Genomic DNA, 14,910 nt, shown 5'->3' with positions numbered 1-14,910 from the left:
GGGCAAATTATTTCGTATTCTGCCAATTCTAATAAAATGCATAAAACTAAAATTGAAAATCTTACCTCAAACATACTTATATATATATAGATCAGCAATACGTTTTAACCCCATCTCCTGATCTACTTAAATGCAGATTGGAGCTACAGAACTTGATCTTATTACTACCAGTGAAGCAGAATGGCTCCTGCTGCGGTCTCGCACTTTGTATTACGGACATAGAGATAAGGCAAACAAGCTCCTAGCTCATCAGTTGAAGCGGCAAGCAGCATCTCACATCATCCCACAGATGTAATGCCCCTCAGGTTAGTGATCCCAAAGAAATGAATGATATATTTAAGGCCTTTTATTCATCAATTTACTGTTCAGAATATCCATCTGATAATAACAATATGCCTCATTCTTGAAAATCTGAAAACTCCCTCTTTACATCCCAGCGCTACTGAGCAAAAGGATTCCCCATTAAAATGAGAAGAAATACTATCAGCAATAAAGTCTTTTATGTTGCAGAACAAAACATCTAAATATATTTAGCCTGTGTTAACCATAGACCTTATTTGGGGCATTTTACCAAAAACCCATTGAAAAAACCCATAGACTTTAAGACGAGGGAACCGGGAGTGCTAAGAGGTTAACGGACTTCCGTGTTTTGGGACTCATTACTTCACCACTCTGTAGTGCACTCTTGTTAAGTCTAAAGTGCAGCGTGAAGCTGGATGGACACAGAGGGATGGTAATTGGAAGTCTGTTTCAAAAGGTAGAATTTTTACCACAATAGTATCTGTTTAGAAATGTAGTTCAAAAATATAATAATACTAATTGTAGTGACTTATTCAAAATAAAAAAGTCACTCGGTTGCTTGTTGGCATTTGTTTGACGCGTGAATGAAAATGAAATGTCCAATGTGTTCCAAAAATAATGTGGATTTATTTTCTCCAGTTAACAACAAACGTAATGTAAATGTAACAACAAAAAATAAAGTGGGCCAAACATCCACTTAGTTTCCGATATAGTCAGATTTTACCACAAAAACTCCAAAATTTCTCTCATTTGCGGTCTAAAACTGTTTGCTCCTACCCCCAAGCAACACCTGAGTCCATTCATTCACTGATTAAATAAACTCTGACCCAAGGACAGGCAGCCAACAGGCAACACCACGCCCCCAAGTGGTGGTCGAAAGGTAAACAAAGAAAAACAACAAAAACATGAAGAAAATCAAACCATAAACAAAATGGCTCTTACACTAATAATGTAGAAGTAATTTTCCAGTAAGACAAATCATTCAAACATCAAGCTTTGGATAAGTTTCAAGGTCTGAGTTGGGTTGTAGTGAATTAGAGAGGTAATAGTTGCCAACAGAATTTTAACAATTCCTCTGATCATTTGAACATAAAATAGTGTTGTTTATTTGACATGCTGTGCTGCTGTGTGAATTTATTCAAAGATTAATTATAACTAGAATTACTGCCACGCATCTATATGCCTCCACGCAGCAGACAACAACAGTTTACATCCATGTGTATGAACCCCTGATCAGCTCATTAAGTCCAAGTGAATGTTTGACTCTGCCGAACCACCAGACTACAGAACAGCTTCTTTCCCCAGGCTGTGAGACTCCTCAACTCCTCCTTCAATGCCAAAAAGATGTAGCAGGATTTAGGGTCAACTTTAATTTAATTTTTTATTAAACCACGTTTAAAGGGATGATAAATAAATCTACCTTGTACCTTGTAATTTGAAGAAATTCCCTCAAGGTATTTATCAGATATGGCAGTCATGAGAATTAGACAAATGCAAAGTCAGAATGACCTTGACCTTTGACCTACCACCATCAAAATTGAATCAGTTCACTGTTAATTCCAGGTAAATGTTTGTGCCATATTTTTAAAAAAAATCTATTAAGGTGTTAATGAGATTAAGCGCTCACGAGAATAAGATAAATACAACTTCACAATGACCTATACATTCAACCAATGATCACCAAAATCCAATCAGTACATCACTGTTACAAGGGAATATTTGCCAAATTTGAAGAAATTCCCTCAGGGTGTTCTTGAGATATTATGGTCACAAGAATGGGACAGAAGGATGAACAACCTGAAAAATTCCTGTAGCTGTGGCTGGCACGGAGGCATAAACATTTCAAAAGTACAATCTAAAACCTGAAACTTCAAAATGACAGTCTTCAAGCTCTTCAAGTGTAGCGGTCAAATAACTCAGAGGCACTGCAACAAACAGAAGCTTTTATTAGTAGACTACTTTGTTTACAGGCAATGATGCTTTAAAGGTATTAAACAACCTGCTTTAAATGCACTGATCAACACTGGCTTTTTTTTTGTGCAATGACGTGCTACTGTATACTGAAAAGACTGTATTCCAAAAGAAGCATTTCATTGTATTTCATTCAGTGTCCATGACCTGAACAGACTCGCCGAGCACATCCAGGGAGAACGGGGTCACAGTTTTGGTGAGGACAGCTGTGGTGCCAGGCTTATACCTGTACTGTCCCTCTCTGAAAAAAAGACAAAGAGAGAAAAAAAAGTCTCAGCTGTTTTGCTTTAAGTTCTTTGTACTGTGAGCTTTACTCTGTACTCTATGCGGTCAAACAGTGCCATGGCGCTAAAGCACTAAAAACTAAAACTGAAAATCTTACCTCAAACATACTTAATATAGATCAGCAATGGTCAGGAACTGGATTCCCCATTAAAATTAGAAGAAATACTATCAGCAATAAAGTCAATGCAAAATAATGAAGCCCAAGGACCAGATGGTTTCCCAATAGAATTTTTAAAAATATTTCAATATAAATTGACACCACTTCTACTTTCAGTATATAACAAATCTCTGGAGCTAGGTAGTCTACCACAAACACAAACTCAAGCATCCATAACAGTACTTCTGAAATGTGATATGAACCTTACGCTTTGCTCATCTTACAGACCTGTGTCATTAATAAATGCTGATGCCAAGATTTTGGTGGAACTGCTTGCTAAGCGACTTTAAAAATTTCTTCCTAAACTAATATCAGAAGAACAAACAGGTTTTATTAGAGGACAACAGCGTTTCTTTAATGGTAGAACACTCCTAAATGTAATATATTCCAAAAAATCTGAAGTAACCCCAGAGGTAGTAATTCCGTTGAAGGCAGAGAATCATTGTCATCGTTCATTCTCAGGATATAAAGTCAACTCACTGAAAAGCATTTGCAATCCAATAAATAATCTAGCCCTACAAATACAGCAAACCAATATTCCTTTCAAATTTAAAATTGCTGGGTTTAAATATTTGGGGATAAATATAACTCAGAGTTTACCCTCTCTCTTTTCTGCTAATTTCTTCCCTTTGATTACACAGCTCAAAGCCAACATGGAGAGATGGAATAGTTTACCATTGTCTCTTATGGGAAGGATTAATGCAGTGAAAATGAATGTTTAACCAAAATTTCCTTTCCTTTTTTCCTGTCCAATAAGTTCTTTAAAACAACTGAAAAGATTATCTCAACTTTTTTATGGAATAAAAAAGCTCCCAGGATCCATAAATCACTTTTGCAAAAATGTAAGTTTAATAGGGGTCTAGCTCTTCCTAATTTCCAGTCAAACTACTGGTCAGCTTACATTTATAAAATATTGTATAGGCTTACATCCCCAGAGGTCCTGTGGTGTAGACTTGAGAATCAGTCCTGTAAAGGTTCCTCCCTCAAAGCTTTAGTTACATCTTCTTTGCCACTAAACCTCTCTGGCTTTACAAAAAATCTAGTGGTGAGATCCACGCTACGAATCTGGTTCCAACTTAGGCGCCATTTCAAATTTCTAGCAGCCTCTCCTAGGATACGTTTAATAAAGAACCATTTATTCCCCCCACCATATACAGATGTTTTTTTTTCTGGCAGTGGCACCACAAAGGAATTAAGTGCTTCCACGATATCTACAAAGATGGTGTATTTTACAACTTTTCAGACTTTTCAAGAATTGAATTCCGGTATTTCCAGGTTCGACAGCCTTGGGATGACCTCCTAGAGCTGAACCCCAATCAGAAGTCTCTGATCTCAAAGATTTACTGTCATTTAATGTCACTTGAAGCCGTCAGACTAGGCATAAATGGTGTTTTTGTTTTGTTTTGTTTTGTTTTATTTTTGTTTGTTGTTATTATTATTATTATTATTATTATTATTATTTTAAAATTCTAATTATTTCCTTTTAATTGCTTTTTGTTTTATACTTCAGATTATTTCTGATTACTACTGTCCTGTTGTTCTGAGGTAAGGAGGAAGGGAATGGGGGTTAAAATATGAAAAGAAAAGTGTGAGTAATGAAGTCTCCTTTTCTTTCACTGCATTATGATGACTCAGTCATGTAAGGCCATATGAAAGGACCAGCACATTGTAAACAAACATGAATGTTTGTGAAATATATGTAAACTTGCGCTTAATAATAAAGAAATTAATTAAAAAAAAACTTTTTAAAAAATTGATAAACCATAAAAAGAAAGATCACATGACTTCTCCTCTGACAAAAGGTGGCTCACCTTTTGCCCTTTGTCGCAGGCTTGTCATAGCCTCGCAGGTAGTCCACTCCAGCGTCAGTGATAACACACAGGTCCACGTTACTGCCTGAACCCAGGTCACAGAAAATCCCTGCAGCAATGGCATCTCGTACGAGCTGCTTGGCCTCTTCAAGCTGACAGGGAAAGAGGAGGAGGAAAAAAACAGGAGGGGGAAATGTTAGGCAGAATAATAGAAGAGATCATGACAGAAGTAGACCAGATTGAATCGGTACTAAACACTGAATAACAACTAGAGATGCAATCCATCCTCTAGTGGACATATTGGAGGATGTGACAAAGATGAAAATTATTTTTTTGTATAGATTAATTTTCAAGATCAACCCGATTTTTTAAAGAGGGGCTGTATAAGGTACTAAACCATAGTCAGTGTATTACATACAGTAGCTGGTGGTCAGTACGCTGCCTGTTTGAAGAAGCAGATGGGAGTGGCACCACTGAAGCTCAGCATTACATTACAGTGGATGGGGGTCAGCAGCAAAATATATTTTAGCCAAACTAAAATACTCACTATCAGTCTGTGGATGCTGTATTGAGAGTATTTTCTTTACTTTACCTGACCGTCACACAGTCCTTCCCTTACACTTACATTTTGTCAACCGTATAACTGAGCTAGAAAACCTACAACTACCAGAATGCACTGTGCCATACCAGAAAAAATAAACTCTCCTGCTGGTTAGTGACTTGCAATGCAAATGTTGCCATTTTTCCACAGGAAACAATATGGCCTTTTTCACAGTACAGGAAACAGTTTGGCACCTGCTTCTTGCTCACACACTCTAAAATTAAAGCTAAAGAGGGCACTAAAATATATTTCTGTAAACATTTCAGGTGAGAAAAAGTCCAAACAGTAACAGAATCTTGTGTTATATAGTATTTAATCATCATTGCTTGGTTTTACTGTTATCTCCTCAGTTTGATGTAGATAACATTTTTCTGACTGCAAGGTAAAGCAGTATAGTGTTTACTTTGACTGATATTGACTTTTTTTCTAGATGGACCACTTTAGGTGGTTAAAAACTTTGCTTAACAATGTTTCATTTCATGTTTGTGATGCTGGAGTGTACTACGCAGTAGTTACTGTAAACAGACATTTTTTTTTTGGTATTCAGTAGTTGTTTATTCTACTTCTGTACGTAGACGATTCACCCTTTTCTTTTCAGTTTCTATTTTCTTGTTGGTAGATATTTACATCCAACAGACATTTTCCCATACATTTCCATGATGACATCATTTGCAGTGCAAAACATGCTTCCAATATAAACTCTTTTTTTAATAACAGACATCACATTCCAGAACATCTGTCAAGAAAGGAAAGCACTCAGTTAGTCTCACCTCCATGTTTGGTTTGAATCTGTCTTCAAATACAGACACAGCAGCTGCAGATCCAGAGCCTGAAACCACAAGCACACTCAAAAGTTTGAAATTGTCTTCTTTTTTTTCAATTTTTCAATTTTTGTTTCTGAAGTTTTCATATTTTGTCTGTTGTTTCGTCTGGTTATTAAGCCTGGTCCTGTACAGAGTCAAACTTACTTCATTCAACTACATTTTTATGGTCAAAATAATAAATCTGACATGCTGACCCGTCTGTTCACCACAGACAGAAGTATACAGTACATTAACCCCTTAAAACCTGGATTACATTTTCTTTTGCTGCACACAAACCCCAAGACACAGCAAGTATTTAAAGCTTGTTGAGGCCTGAGCAAATTAGTTTGATTTCTTTCAAAAACATAGGAAAAAGGCAATAAGCAACTTGGCAAGAAATATCCTACAAATTACAGTAAATTAGTAGATTTAGAAAATAACTAAAAAAATGAGCTAGGGAGGAATGTCCAGAAAATATATTTACAATCAACAGAATTATATATTGAAAATTATGCAACAGAATTAGAATTTTTTTCTAAGCACTTTTTTAAAAGTCTTTTCTTTTTTCTTTCTTTCTTTCTTTTTTTGTTTTTTTCACTTAACTTTTTTTTGTTTTCTTTTTTTTGAGGGGGCTTATTTTCTGGTAATTTTCTTGTAATTTCTATTCATTCTTGCTCATTTATGGGTCATTTCTTCTGTAGCTGCTCATTGCCTTTTCCAGTGTTTTTAAAAGAAATCAAACCAATATGCTTAGGTTTGAAAGGGTTAAACACATACCCATGGTAACGAAAGGCAGCTTGTCGTAGGAGCCATGAGGATAAACACTGTACAGGTGAGCTCCGGTCACATCGACCCCTCCAACGATCAGAGAAGAACCAATATGACCTTGGTACCTGAAAAGCAAACAGACATCAGTCCAGCATGCTGTCCGCTCTCTCAGTGGACGGCTGCTGCTCATGAAAACACAAACGTTACATCTGATAATCGGTGACTTGTGTTCTGTTTCCTTTATATCTCTGTTTCCATCACCTGAACAGCATCTGTTTCAGCTGTCGGGTTACCATGGTGACCAGTGGGGGTCGCCCGGTGTTGAGCATGTGCAGTTCGACGTTGGACGCCATGATCTGTGTGGTTATCTCTGCATCTGCAGCTACGCCGGCCCCGCAGCAGCTGCATAACACACAGGACACAGTTTCACGGGTCAAACAGTCCAGCGTTTTAGAAACTTTTTCCTGTCTCTTAGCTGCATAGAGCACATTTTTTCGTGCTGCTAACAACATCTAGACACTAACTGTGTTACATCACTTATTATTACAATAGCAATATTTAGAAAAATGAGATCACAACCTCTAAAATACTTAAGACATAAAGTAGGCAGTTACATGATAACAATATACTTATTGGGAGAAATTTGAGGTTGACTGTCTTTGTCAAGGAGCCTTAAACACGAGCCAAGAAGGACCTGGGTGTTACGGTGGCTGCCATTACAGCCACATTTAGTTGTGCCTTTTCCCCTGTTTTCCTCCTTCATGTTCTTCCCTCTCCTTTTCCCTTGATTTTCCCTTCACTTGATCCTTCCATGTGTCCTGTGTGTGTGTGTGTGTGTGAGTGTGTATGTGTGCGTGTGTGTGTGTGTGTGTGTGTGTGTGTGTGTGTAAGCTGGTGGGCGTTACCCTGGTCATCTGCTGAGACGGACCTGCTTCAAATCAGCTCATCAACGGTGCCAGATTGTTCCGTCTTTGCCAGTGACTCTTGAGCCTCCTAAACTACTTGATTGCTAGCGTTTTTTGACTTGGTGTTGTTGTCTTGCCTTGTGGTCACCACTGTCTTCTGTTGTTTGCTCAGTTCTCCTGTGTCTCACTGCCTGCCGACCACACCACCGCTACCACAAACCCCTATGCCAATCATCTGCTCCAGGAAACCTCCTGTCCACCTCACCCAACCTGTCCTCGTCTCCAAACCACCTGCCTGCTTACCTCCTCGAACTACCTTCATTCCTTACTCCAATAAATCCTGTCTTTACACCACCACTAACTTGTGTTTCTGTTTTTGGGTCTGCCAGAAAACAATCCATAACACTGGGGGCCAAAGCACCAAATAAGTATTGGACAACCTGCTGTACCAACCAAGCTACAGCTGCCTCATCCTGTCCTGCTAAGTCTTTGCTGGGATAGAGTGCAGCAGTTAAGCAGAACAATTGCGTATTTAGCAATGAAAACAGCACATTAGGCATAGATGTAGATTTATATATTGGCAAATTTGGGCGTTGAGGGCCAAGCCAGCAATTGCTCAAAATGCCCACCAAACAGGCGCTAAATAATCCTATATGTGGCAGATCACTGATTTATCTTGGTGAAGGCAATGGTGTGCTCAGGCTGATTAGATCAGATGGTGGAAGACCACAGACATATTTTTGCCCTTTTAATTTTTCAAGGATGCTTTTTAGAAGTTTTTTAATGAGAAAACCTGAAAAATAAATAAACACAGCACAGTAACTTCACGGTCAAACTTCAGTCTCTGAGAGATGTGGTGGCTTGAGCAGCTACACCCCCAGAGTGGCAAGATTTTTTGCGGGCAGTCATTTTCTTGAGGCAACAAAAGAACCTGACTCGTTATCACAAGATAACAAAGCTCGTTTTCTTGGGATAACAAAATTAACAACTTCTGATCTTGAGATAACAACTTTAAAAGAAATTGGAAACATGGCAGTTGTTGTCTTCTGCAGAAAAGTAAAACAAAACATCTAATCCTACTAGCAGCTAGTTGGCAGCTTCCCATGATGTGACCTGTGAGCTACTCTAACAGGAGACTGATCTTTGTTTCCTTACAGGTTCAACCACAGACTGTGTATAAAGATGGACAACACGACAGCTCCCCCAAGATGTAACATTTCAATCTGGATCGCTCCCTGGTGTCTGACTGCAGTACAGGTCACAAAGCCCGCCCCTCCATGTTAGTGAGTGGTCATAGGCCAAACTAAAACCTCAAAGTACACACCAAATATTTTTTTTCCAAAGATGGTTTCTGACAGTGAAGGTAGTTCTCATCACCCTGAAGATTGTTAAAGTGATCGTTTTTATGATAACTTTGGTGATAATGAGCTAATAAATTTTGCAAAGAAGGGATTTTCCACCATGATTGACAGCTGTGACACCCAAACTAAAAGTTCTCATGCAAATTGTGTTTAGATGTTACTGATGACCCCAAAGTTTATCCAGAGATATATCTGTCAAATGTTCCACTGATGAAAAGAGAAATGCACTGATGGGAAGCTGATGATTTTGGGTGTATTGATTGTCATTCTATCAGGATGCAGAGAGGTGGAGTTTGACCCTAAAATGACTGGGCGTCTTTTAATTGTTTTTTTTTTCATACTCAGATCTTAGATTGAAAGCTTTTAAAAAGCATCTTAAAACATAAAGAGTGAAAAATGCCCAAAATCAGTTTTCTATATTACTCAGACGTTGTTCACGCCCTTTGGAAAAATGCAGCCTTAACCCTCACACAACCTGCAGTCTCATGAAGAGTCGGTGCTCCTCACAGAGATCAGATGACACAACAACTCCTTCAAATACAAAGAAGACTTTCTACATAAAGCGTGGCATTTTGAAAAGTGACATTTCAAAACCAATCCTAGAGATGACAGGAAGCTACAGAGAATATGTGTAGTTTTATATGTGTTGAACTCATATTCTTTCTTTAGTTGAAACATGGAAAGGAATGTGAAATACAAAAAAAGTACAAAAAAATAATAAAGCATAACATGTATTACAAACACCCTGAACCAACCTATAGAAAATAAAACTCCTACTAATAAATAAAGGAATATTGTGAAATACTGCAAAGAAACACAGTCAGTTCTGTGGTGCTGTGGGACTGATCAGCACTCTGCTTTGACTCACTAGATCTTTGGAGCGATGTAGTGAATCTTCATGCAGTTCTTGTCGGCCACCACCATGTCGTCTGTGGCCCTGGTGTCTGCTCCCAGGATCACTCCATCCTGGGAACAAGGACAGGAAACACTCATTATACCTGGCTGAAGTCTACAGTCTGCTCCCTAAACACTAAAACAGCTTCCAGGTTCATTTCAGATATGTGTAACAACAGGAAAACAGAGTTCTAATAATATGTATACTTAATATGATAAATTGCCTCACAAAAAAAACACGGCGAGCAAAAGACAAAACAACATATATGAAATGCAGAAATCATGCTATTACATGAAAAAGGACACAGGTTAATTAAAATTCAGTGACTTGTGGATAAGGGGTGGAATTAAATGTATTAGTACTTCATCTCACTCCTTTTCTAATATATAAACCAAGTCATCAAGTCCAGCTTGATCATTTCTTTGCTTTGTGTTTTTCATTGTCTGTAAAAAAAAATGTCTGTCTGCTTCTCTTTTTTCTTTTATACATGTTTGAAATAAATCAAATCAAAAATCATAAAAGATATCATGCTAAACACAGAAAAGACATTCAACACTAAACTACACCAAAGTGAGACTGAACAAAGTGGTCTTAAGCTGCTTTTTAAAAGTTTCCACACACCTTAAATCCAAAAGGAGAGACCTTTTTTTCACAGTTAGTCATTTAAAGCAACAGTCTAGGAAATAATGCAAGCAAAGCATATTTCCAAAAACATCAGCTGGCTCCTTTAAGCTCCTGAGGCCAGTTGTTCAAAACATTTAATGTAGATTATAATGATGCAGATTTCAGAATCTCATGTTCTGTTAGTCAGGCTCAGCTTACCTTTTTTACCTTTTTTCTTTATTTTTTTTCCATTTTCTGGCTGTTTTTGTTCCCCCTTTTTTAAGCAATATTGGATTGGATCACTCTGATCTAGATTGCTTCCAGCTCTGTAAAGAGCAACAGGTAGAACAGCCAAAGTCGGGTCACTTTAAGTGCTTTTGTTTATAGAGACAGAATACAGCACAGTGGACCCAAATGTTTAAAATAACTTTTGATTGTGTCATTGAAATATATTTTCTTTATATTGAGTGATAAGTGAAAGTTAAAATCTTAAGTAATAATCTTACAGATTTTTATTGAAATAAATGTCTGTTAATCCTTTGAAACCTGTACTGACATCACTTTTCTTGTGCTGCATTCAGACTCATTCGCAGGTATTTAAACCTTCAAAATCTGACAGATTTTGGAGAACATGGAGAACATGGACAAAAAAGGCAATGAGCAACTTGGTAAGAAATGTTCTGCAAATTGCAGGAAATTAGTAGATTTAGAAGAATTTTTTTAAAAAGCTAAAGCTAATTATCCTAATTATATATATTTAATTATTTTATGGAATTATTATGTTTAAGATTTCTTAAAGATTATTTCTTTCGTTAATTTGTTTTTTCTTTTACTTAATTTTTCTGAGGTTTTTTTTCAGTTTTAAGGTACTTTAAGTGTTCTTTTTACAAACTTTTGGGCCATTTTTTCATAGGTTGCTCAATACCTTTTACCTATGTTTTTAAAGACATTGAGCCAATTTGCTCAGGTATTCTAGGGTTAAGTCACTTTATGTGTGTGTCAGTGTGAACACTAACAGCTGATCCTCACCTTGTAAACAATCCCAGCGATGGTGGTCCCTGTCTTTCTGGCACTAGGGGCTTTGTAGCCCACCTCGGACAAACTGGACTCCAGCACTGCATTCCTGCACACGGTAAGTGAGCATGAGACAGACAAACAGAGACGCTCATCTTAGTGTCGATTCATTAAAACCCTCCTTTCTCCTGTCACCCTGCCGTTTTAGATACTGCCCAATGATGGATATCTATAAATGTTAGAAGTACAGTATATTACAGTGCCACAGCACCACAGGGACGGACTGAGCTACTGGCTCAGAGAAAAGTCATGCCACATTTGGGTGACTAAGTGATGTGCTTTAACTTTAACAATTAGACAGAAATAAATCATGTTCACATGTTCAAATGTTCACATTATTAATATTTGTAAAAACAGTTACCTACAGTTTATTTTCTATCTGCATCAATTGAAAAACAGACATTGTTGTGTAACATAAATACTCAAACTCAATCATATACGGGGATCTACTGAATGTTGGTTGTACGTAGATGTCACATAATCAAACAATTATGGGCTGTGCCTTCAGTCAGCATGCATTTGTTATTTTTTAATATATTTTGTTTGTAAAAATATTTTCTCTGATACATGAAGTTAAAAGGATTTTAGAGACTGGGGATGGTTGTAGCAGCACCACTTTGTCCAAGAAGGAATGACCTATGAGTCATGTGATGCCTGTGTGACCCCTTCCTTCCTGACCTTGCTTGTGAAAGTTCATAGCGGTGCAAAGATATTTACAGATTTCACAGTCAAAATACTGATTTTTGGGTGTAAAAAGTACTTTTTTGATTAGTACTGATACTGCTGAAATTAGAATTATGTAACTTTTATTAGATTAGAGACGCTGGGGTATGTGTGAATGTGGCTCATTTCATCTTTGATCATTTCAAGCCATCATGCTGCTTCAACTCTCTAAACACTGGCTGACTGGAGTGGGGATGATTGTTACAACTTTTAAAAAAGTAACTAACCTCAATAACAACTAAACACAGTTTCTCTATCCTATTCATTTTGTCAGCATGCCATGAGAACTGGAGAAGAAAAAACTGAAGTGCTTGAGGCAGGGAGAGACAGTCAGGTCTGTCCCCAAAGAATGCTCTACCTGCAATGTGACATTGAGAAGATACTGAATTTCTAAATAAATAAATAACGTAGTCAAAAAGTCTTCAATGCACTGAAAGAGGAGGTCCTGAGTGGTTACTTTACTGAGGCAGCAGACTTGTCCTGGACTCCATGTGATGCACTATGCATCAGGCAGGTACAGGTTAATGAGTTAGGTCTTAGGGAGAACTGTTTATTAGTATATGTATCAGTTTTCATGAGTAATTTTTGTCATGGTATGATTTTTACCCTGGTAGTGGGGCAGGTTGTCACATTGGAACCTTCTTGCATTTGACATCAAATAATGGATTATGTGATACAGTTGGAGAAGCTAAGAAAATGATATTTGTAATCAAGAGAGTAAGAGTACTTAGTGTCAAAAATTGAGGACTCCAAATGTTCATCAAGTTATAGGTGCTGAGACAAAACGTGCTACAACCATCCCCAGTCTCCTCTATTCCTCTGACAAGAAAAAAAAACAGGAAAAGTAGAAAGTTGTTGAAAATTTTCAACATTCCACCTTTAAATGTTCACACACTTTATACGCTGCAGTGTGTCTCTACATTGTACAGCTCCCACTGACAGTGATCGTGATGGTGTTTCCGCAATTGTGTCGGCCACCATGTCAGCAGTGACAGAACAGCAGCAGTGTCTGTGTGTGTGTGTGTGTACGTGTACCTGCGGCTGTTGTCGAAGCAGAATCCTCCGCCCTGCAGCTCAGTGGCTTTCAGACTGTGGAGCATCTTCACAGTGAAATAAGAGGAGATGAAGATCAAACTGCGGTCTGATTCTCAACTGAAGACAACAAACCCCCAGCAGCCCCGTGTGACGGCGTGTCAGCGCTTTTTACCGCTTTTTACTTTTACTTTCACTTTGATCACCAAGCCAAGCCTTCCTGCTCTCCACTGTAAAAAATATACACATTAACCAAACAATTGTTTTCATTTGATTTTTCCTTGACAAGCCTGGAGAAATTGTCCACTTGTCTACCATTTCAGTTCCTTCTAATACTATTTCTCACTCCCTCGGTTTTAGGAAAAGATTTTATTCTAACCCAGCTAGCATTTTTTTATCTCTTAAAAAATTTAAAAAATTTAGGTTAACATTCTTTATGAAAATCAAAAAATCTTCAAAAGTTTTGGGTTTTTTTTATGTTAACATATCACATTACATTACAGTTTCATAAAAATTGTCTGTAATCTCAGTCCTCAATAGAATGTTCTGAATGTTTCCTTTAAAATGTTCTTCCTTTGTTTTCATGTAACATTATAAAAGAACATTCTATGATCTGTCACCTCTCAACATCACCAAACATTCTCAGAATGTTGCAGTTAAAAAGTTACGTCTTAGTCAGAGTTTGACCTTACAGGAATTTACATATTTTCCAATATGATAAACATACTTAAAAGGCTCTTCGAACATTAGATTAAAACCTTCGCTTTAAAACATTATTACAACTTGTAGATAACATTAGCCAATGTTGGGGGAGCGTTCCCTGCTAGTTGGGCTGACGTTTCACTGACGTCACTTTCAGGAAAATATTTGATTCTCAGGCTCACGAGCCTCAAATGAAGTGCTTAATTAAATTTGCTGTTATTTTTTGCAGTGTATTAAAAGTTGCCTTCAGAACAGTCTGGAAACTAAAAAAGCGTCAAAATGAAGCCAGAGCCCTGTTCTTCAGAAGTAATGATTCTATTTCAGCTATAGGAATGGGTTAAATCTTGAAAATGGGTTGCTCAGAGTAGAGAGGGAATTCTGAAATCAGATCATTGTTGTTCAAAACTTCAGCAGCATCGGGACACCTTTGATCCAGGGCAAGCTGTTCAGAAAATTTAATGTGAATCAGGATGATCCACATTTTGAAATCCCATGTTTACTGTCCAGGATCAGATTATCCATCTGACTTTTGTGGATTTTTTTTTCAAAGCAACGTTGGATTGGATCACCTGAATCCAGATACACATTTTTCAGTGGACTGAATCCTGATAACCAGTGCTCTAACTGGGATTACATGTCAAAATGAAGGCTAAACTGTAGATCTCACAAGTCGATTTTACATTACTTATTTGGGAAACCTATTGCCTTGAAAAAGAGCTTGTTGTGGAGGAAGCATCTTTTATGTTTATCTTAAACACCCAAAGTCATGCTTAATTACTTCATTCAATACTTTCATCACACAAAACTTATTTACATAAGAAACATGCCAGCAGAATCAGGCTTTTAAATGTCTCAAACACCAAATATAGATATATGCTCAGCATCTAAATGTCCTGTTACAGTCATAGATTTGTGTTGA

The 14,910-nt window shown here is 37.4% G+C and overlaps 1 protein-coding gene across 1 annotated transcript; it reads right to left on the bottom strand.

Moving 5' to 3' along the window:
- Positions 1 to 2,226: 2,226 nt before the first annotated feature.
- Positions 2,227 to 13,470, bottom strand: psmb10 (proteasome 20S subunit beta 10). Its single transcript, XM_042509551.1, has 8 exons — positions 13,293 to 13,470; positions 11,490 to 11,583; positions 9,831 to 9,928; positions 6,958 to 7,098; positions 6,706 to 6,821; positions 5,896 to 5,954; positions 4,525 to 4,676; positions 2,227 to 2,512 (listed from the first exon to the last, which is right to left on the bottom strand). The coding sequence occupies exons 1-8, from the start codon at positions 13,355 to 13,357 to the stop codon at positions 2,401 to 2,403; spliced, it is 837 nt and encodes a 278-aa protein (XP_042365485.1). The 5' UTR covers positions 13,358 to 13,470; the 3' UTR covers positions 2,227 to 2,400.
- Between the last annotated feature and the right edge of the window lie 1,440 nt (positions 13,471 to 14,910).

Source organism: Plectropomus leopardus, chromosome 20, assembly GCF_008729295.1.
Source record: "Plectropomus leopardus isolate mb chromosome 20, YSFRI_Pleo_2.0, whole genome shotgun sequence".
NCBI classification, from domain to species: Eukaryota; Metazoa; Chordata; class Actinopteri; order Perciformes; family Serranidae; genus Plectropomus; species Plectropomus leopardus.
The sequence above is the reverse complement of the archived record's forward strand: the minus strand, read 5'-3'. Positions and strand labels throughout refer to the sequence as shown.

Bases quoted from the DNA above. Each gene is read 5' to 3' on its own strand.
- psmb10 (XM_042509551.1), bottom strand. From the start codon at position 13,357: ATGCTCCACAGTCTGAAAGCCACTGAGCTGCAGGGCGGAGGATTCTGC. The intron at 6,822-6,957 runs GTGATGGAAACA...TTTGCTTTTCAG, and splicing joins CTGAAACAGATGCTGTTCAG to GTACCAAGGTCATATTGGTT. The intron at 5,955-6,705 runs GTATGTGTTTAA...TTGTGGTTTCAG, and splicing joins GCTGCCTTTCGTTACCATGG to GCTCTGGATCTGCAGCTGCT.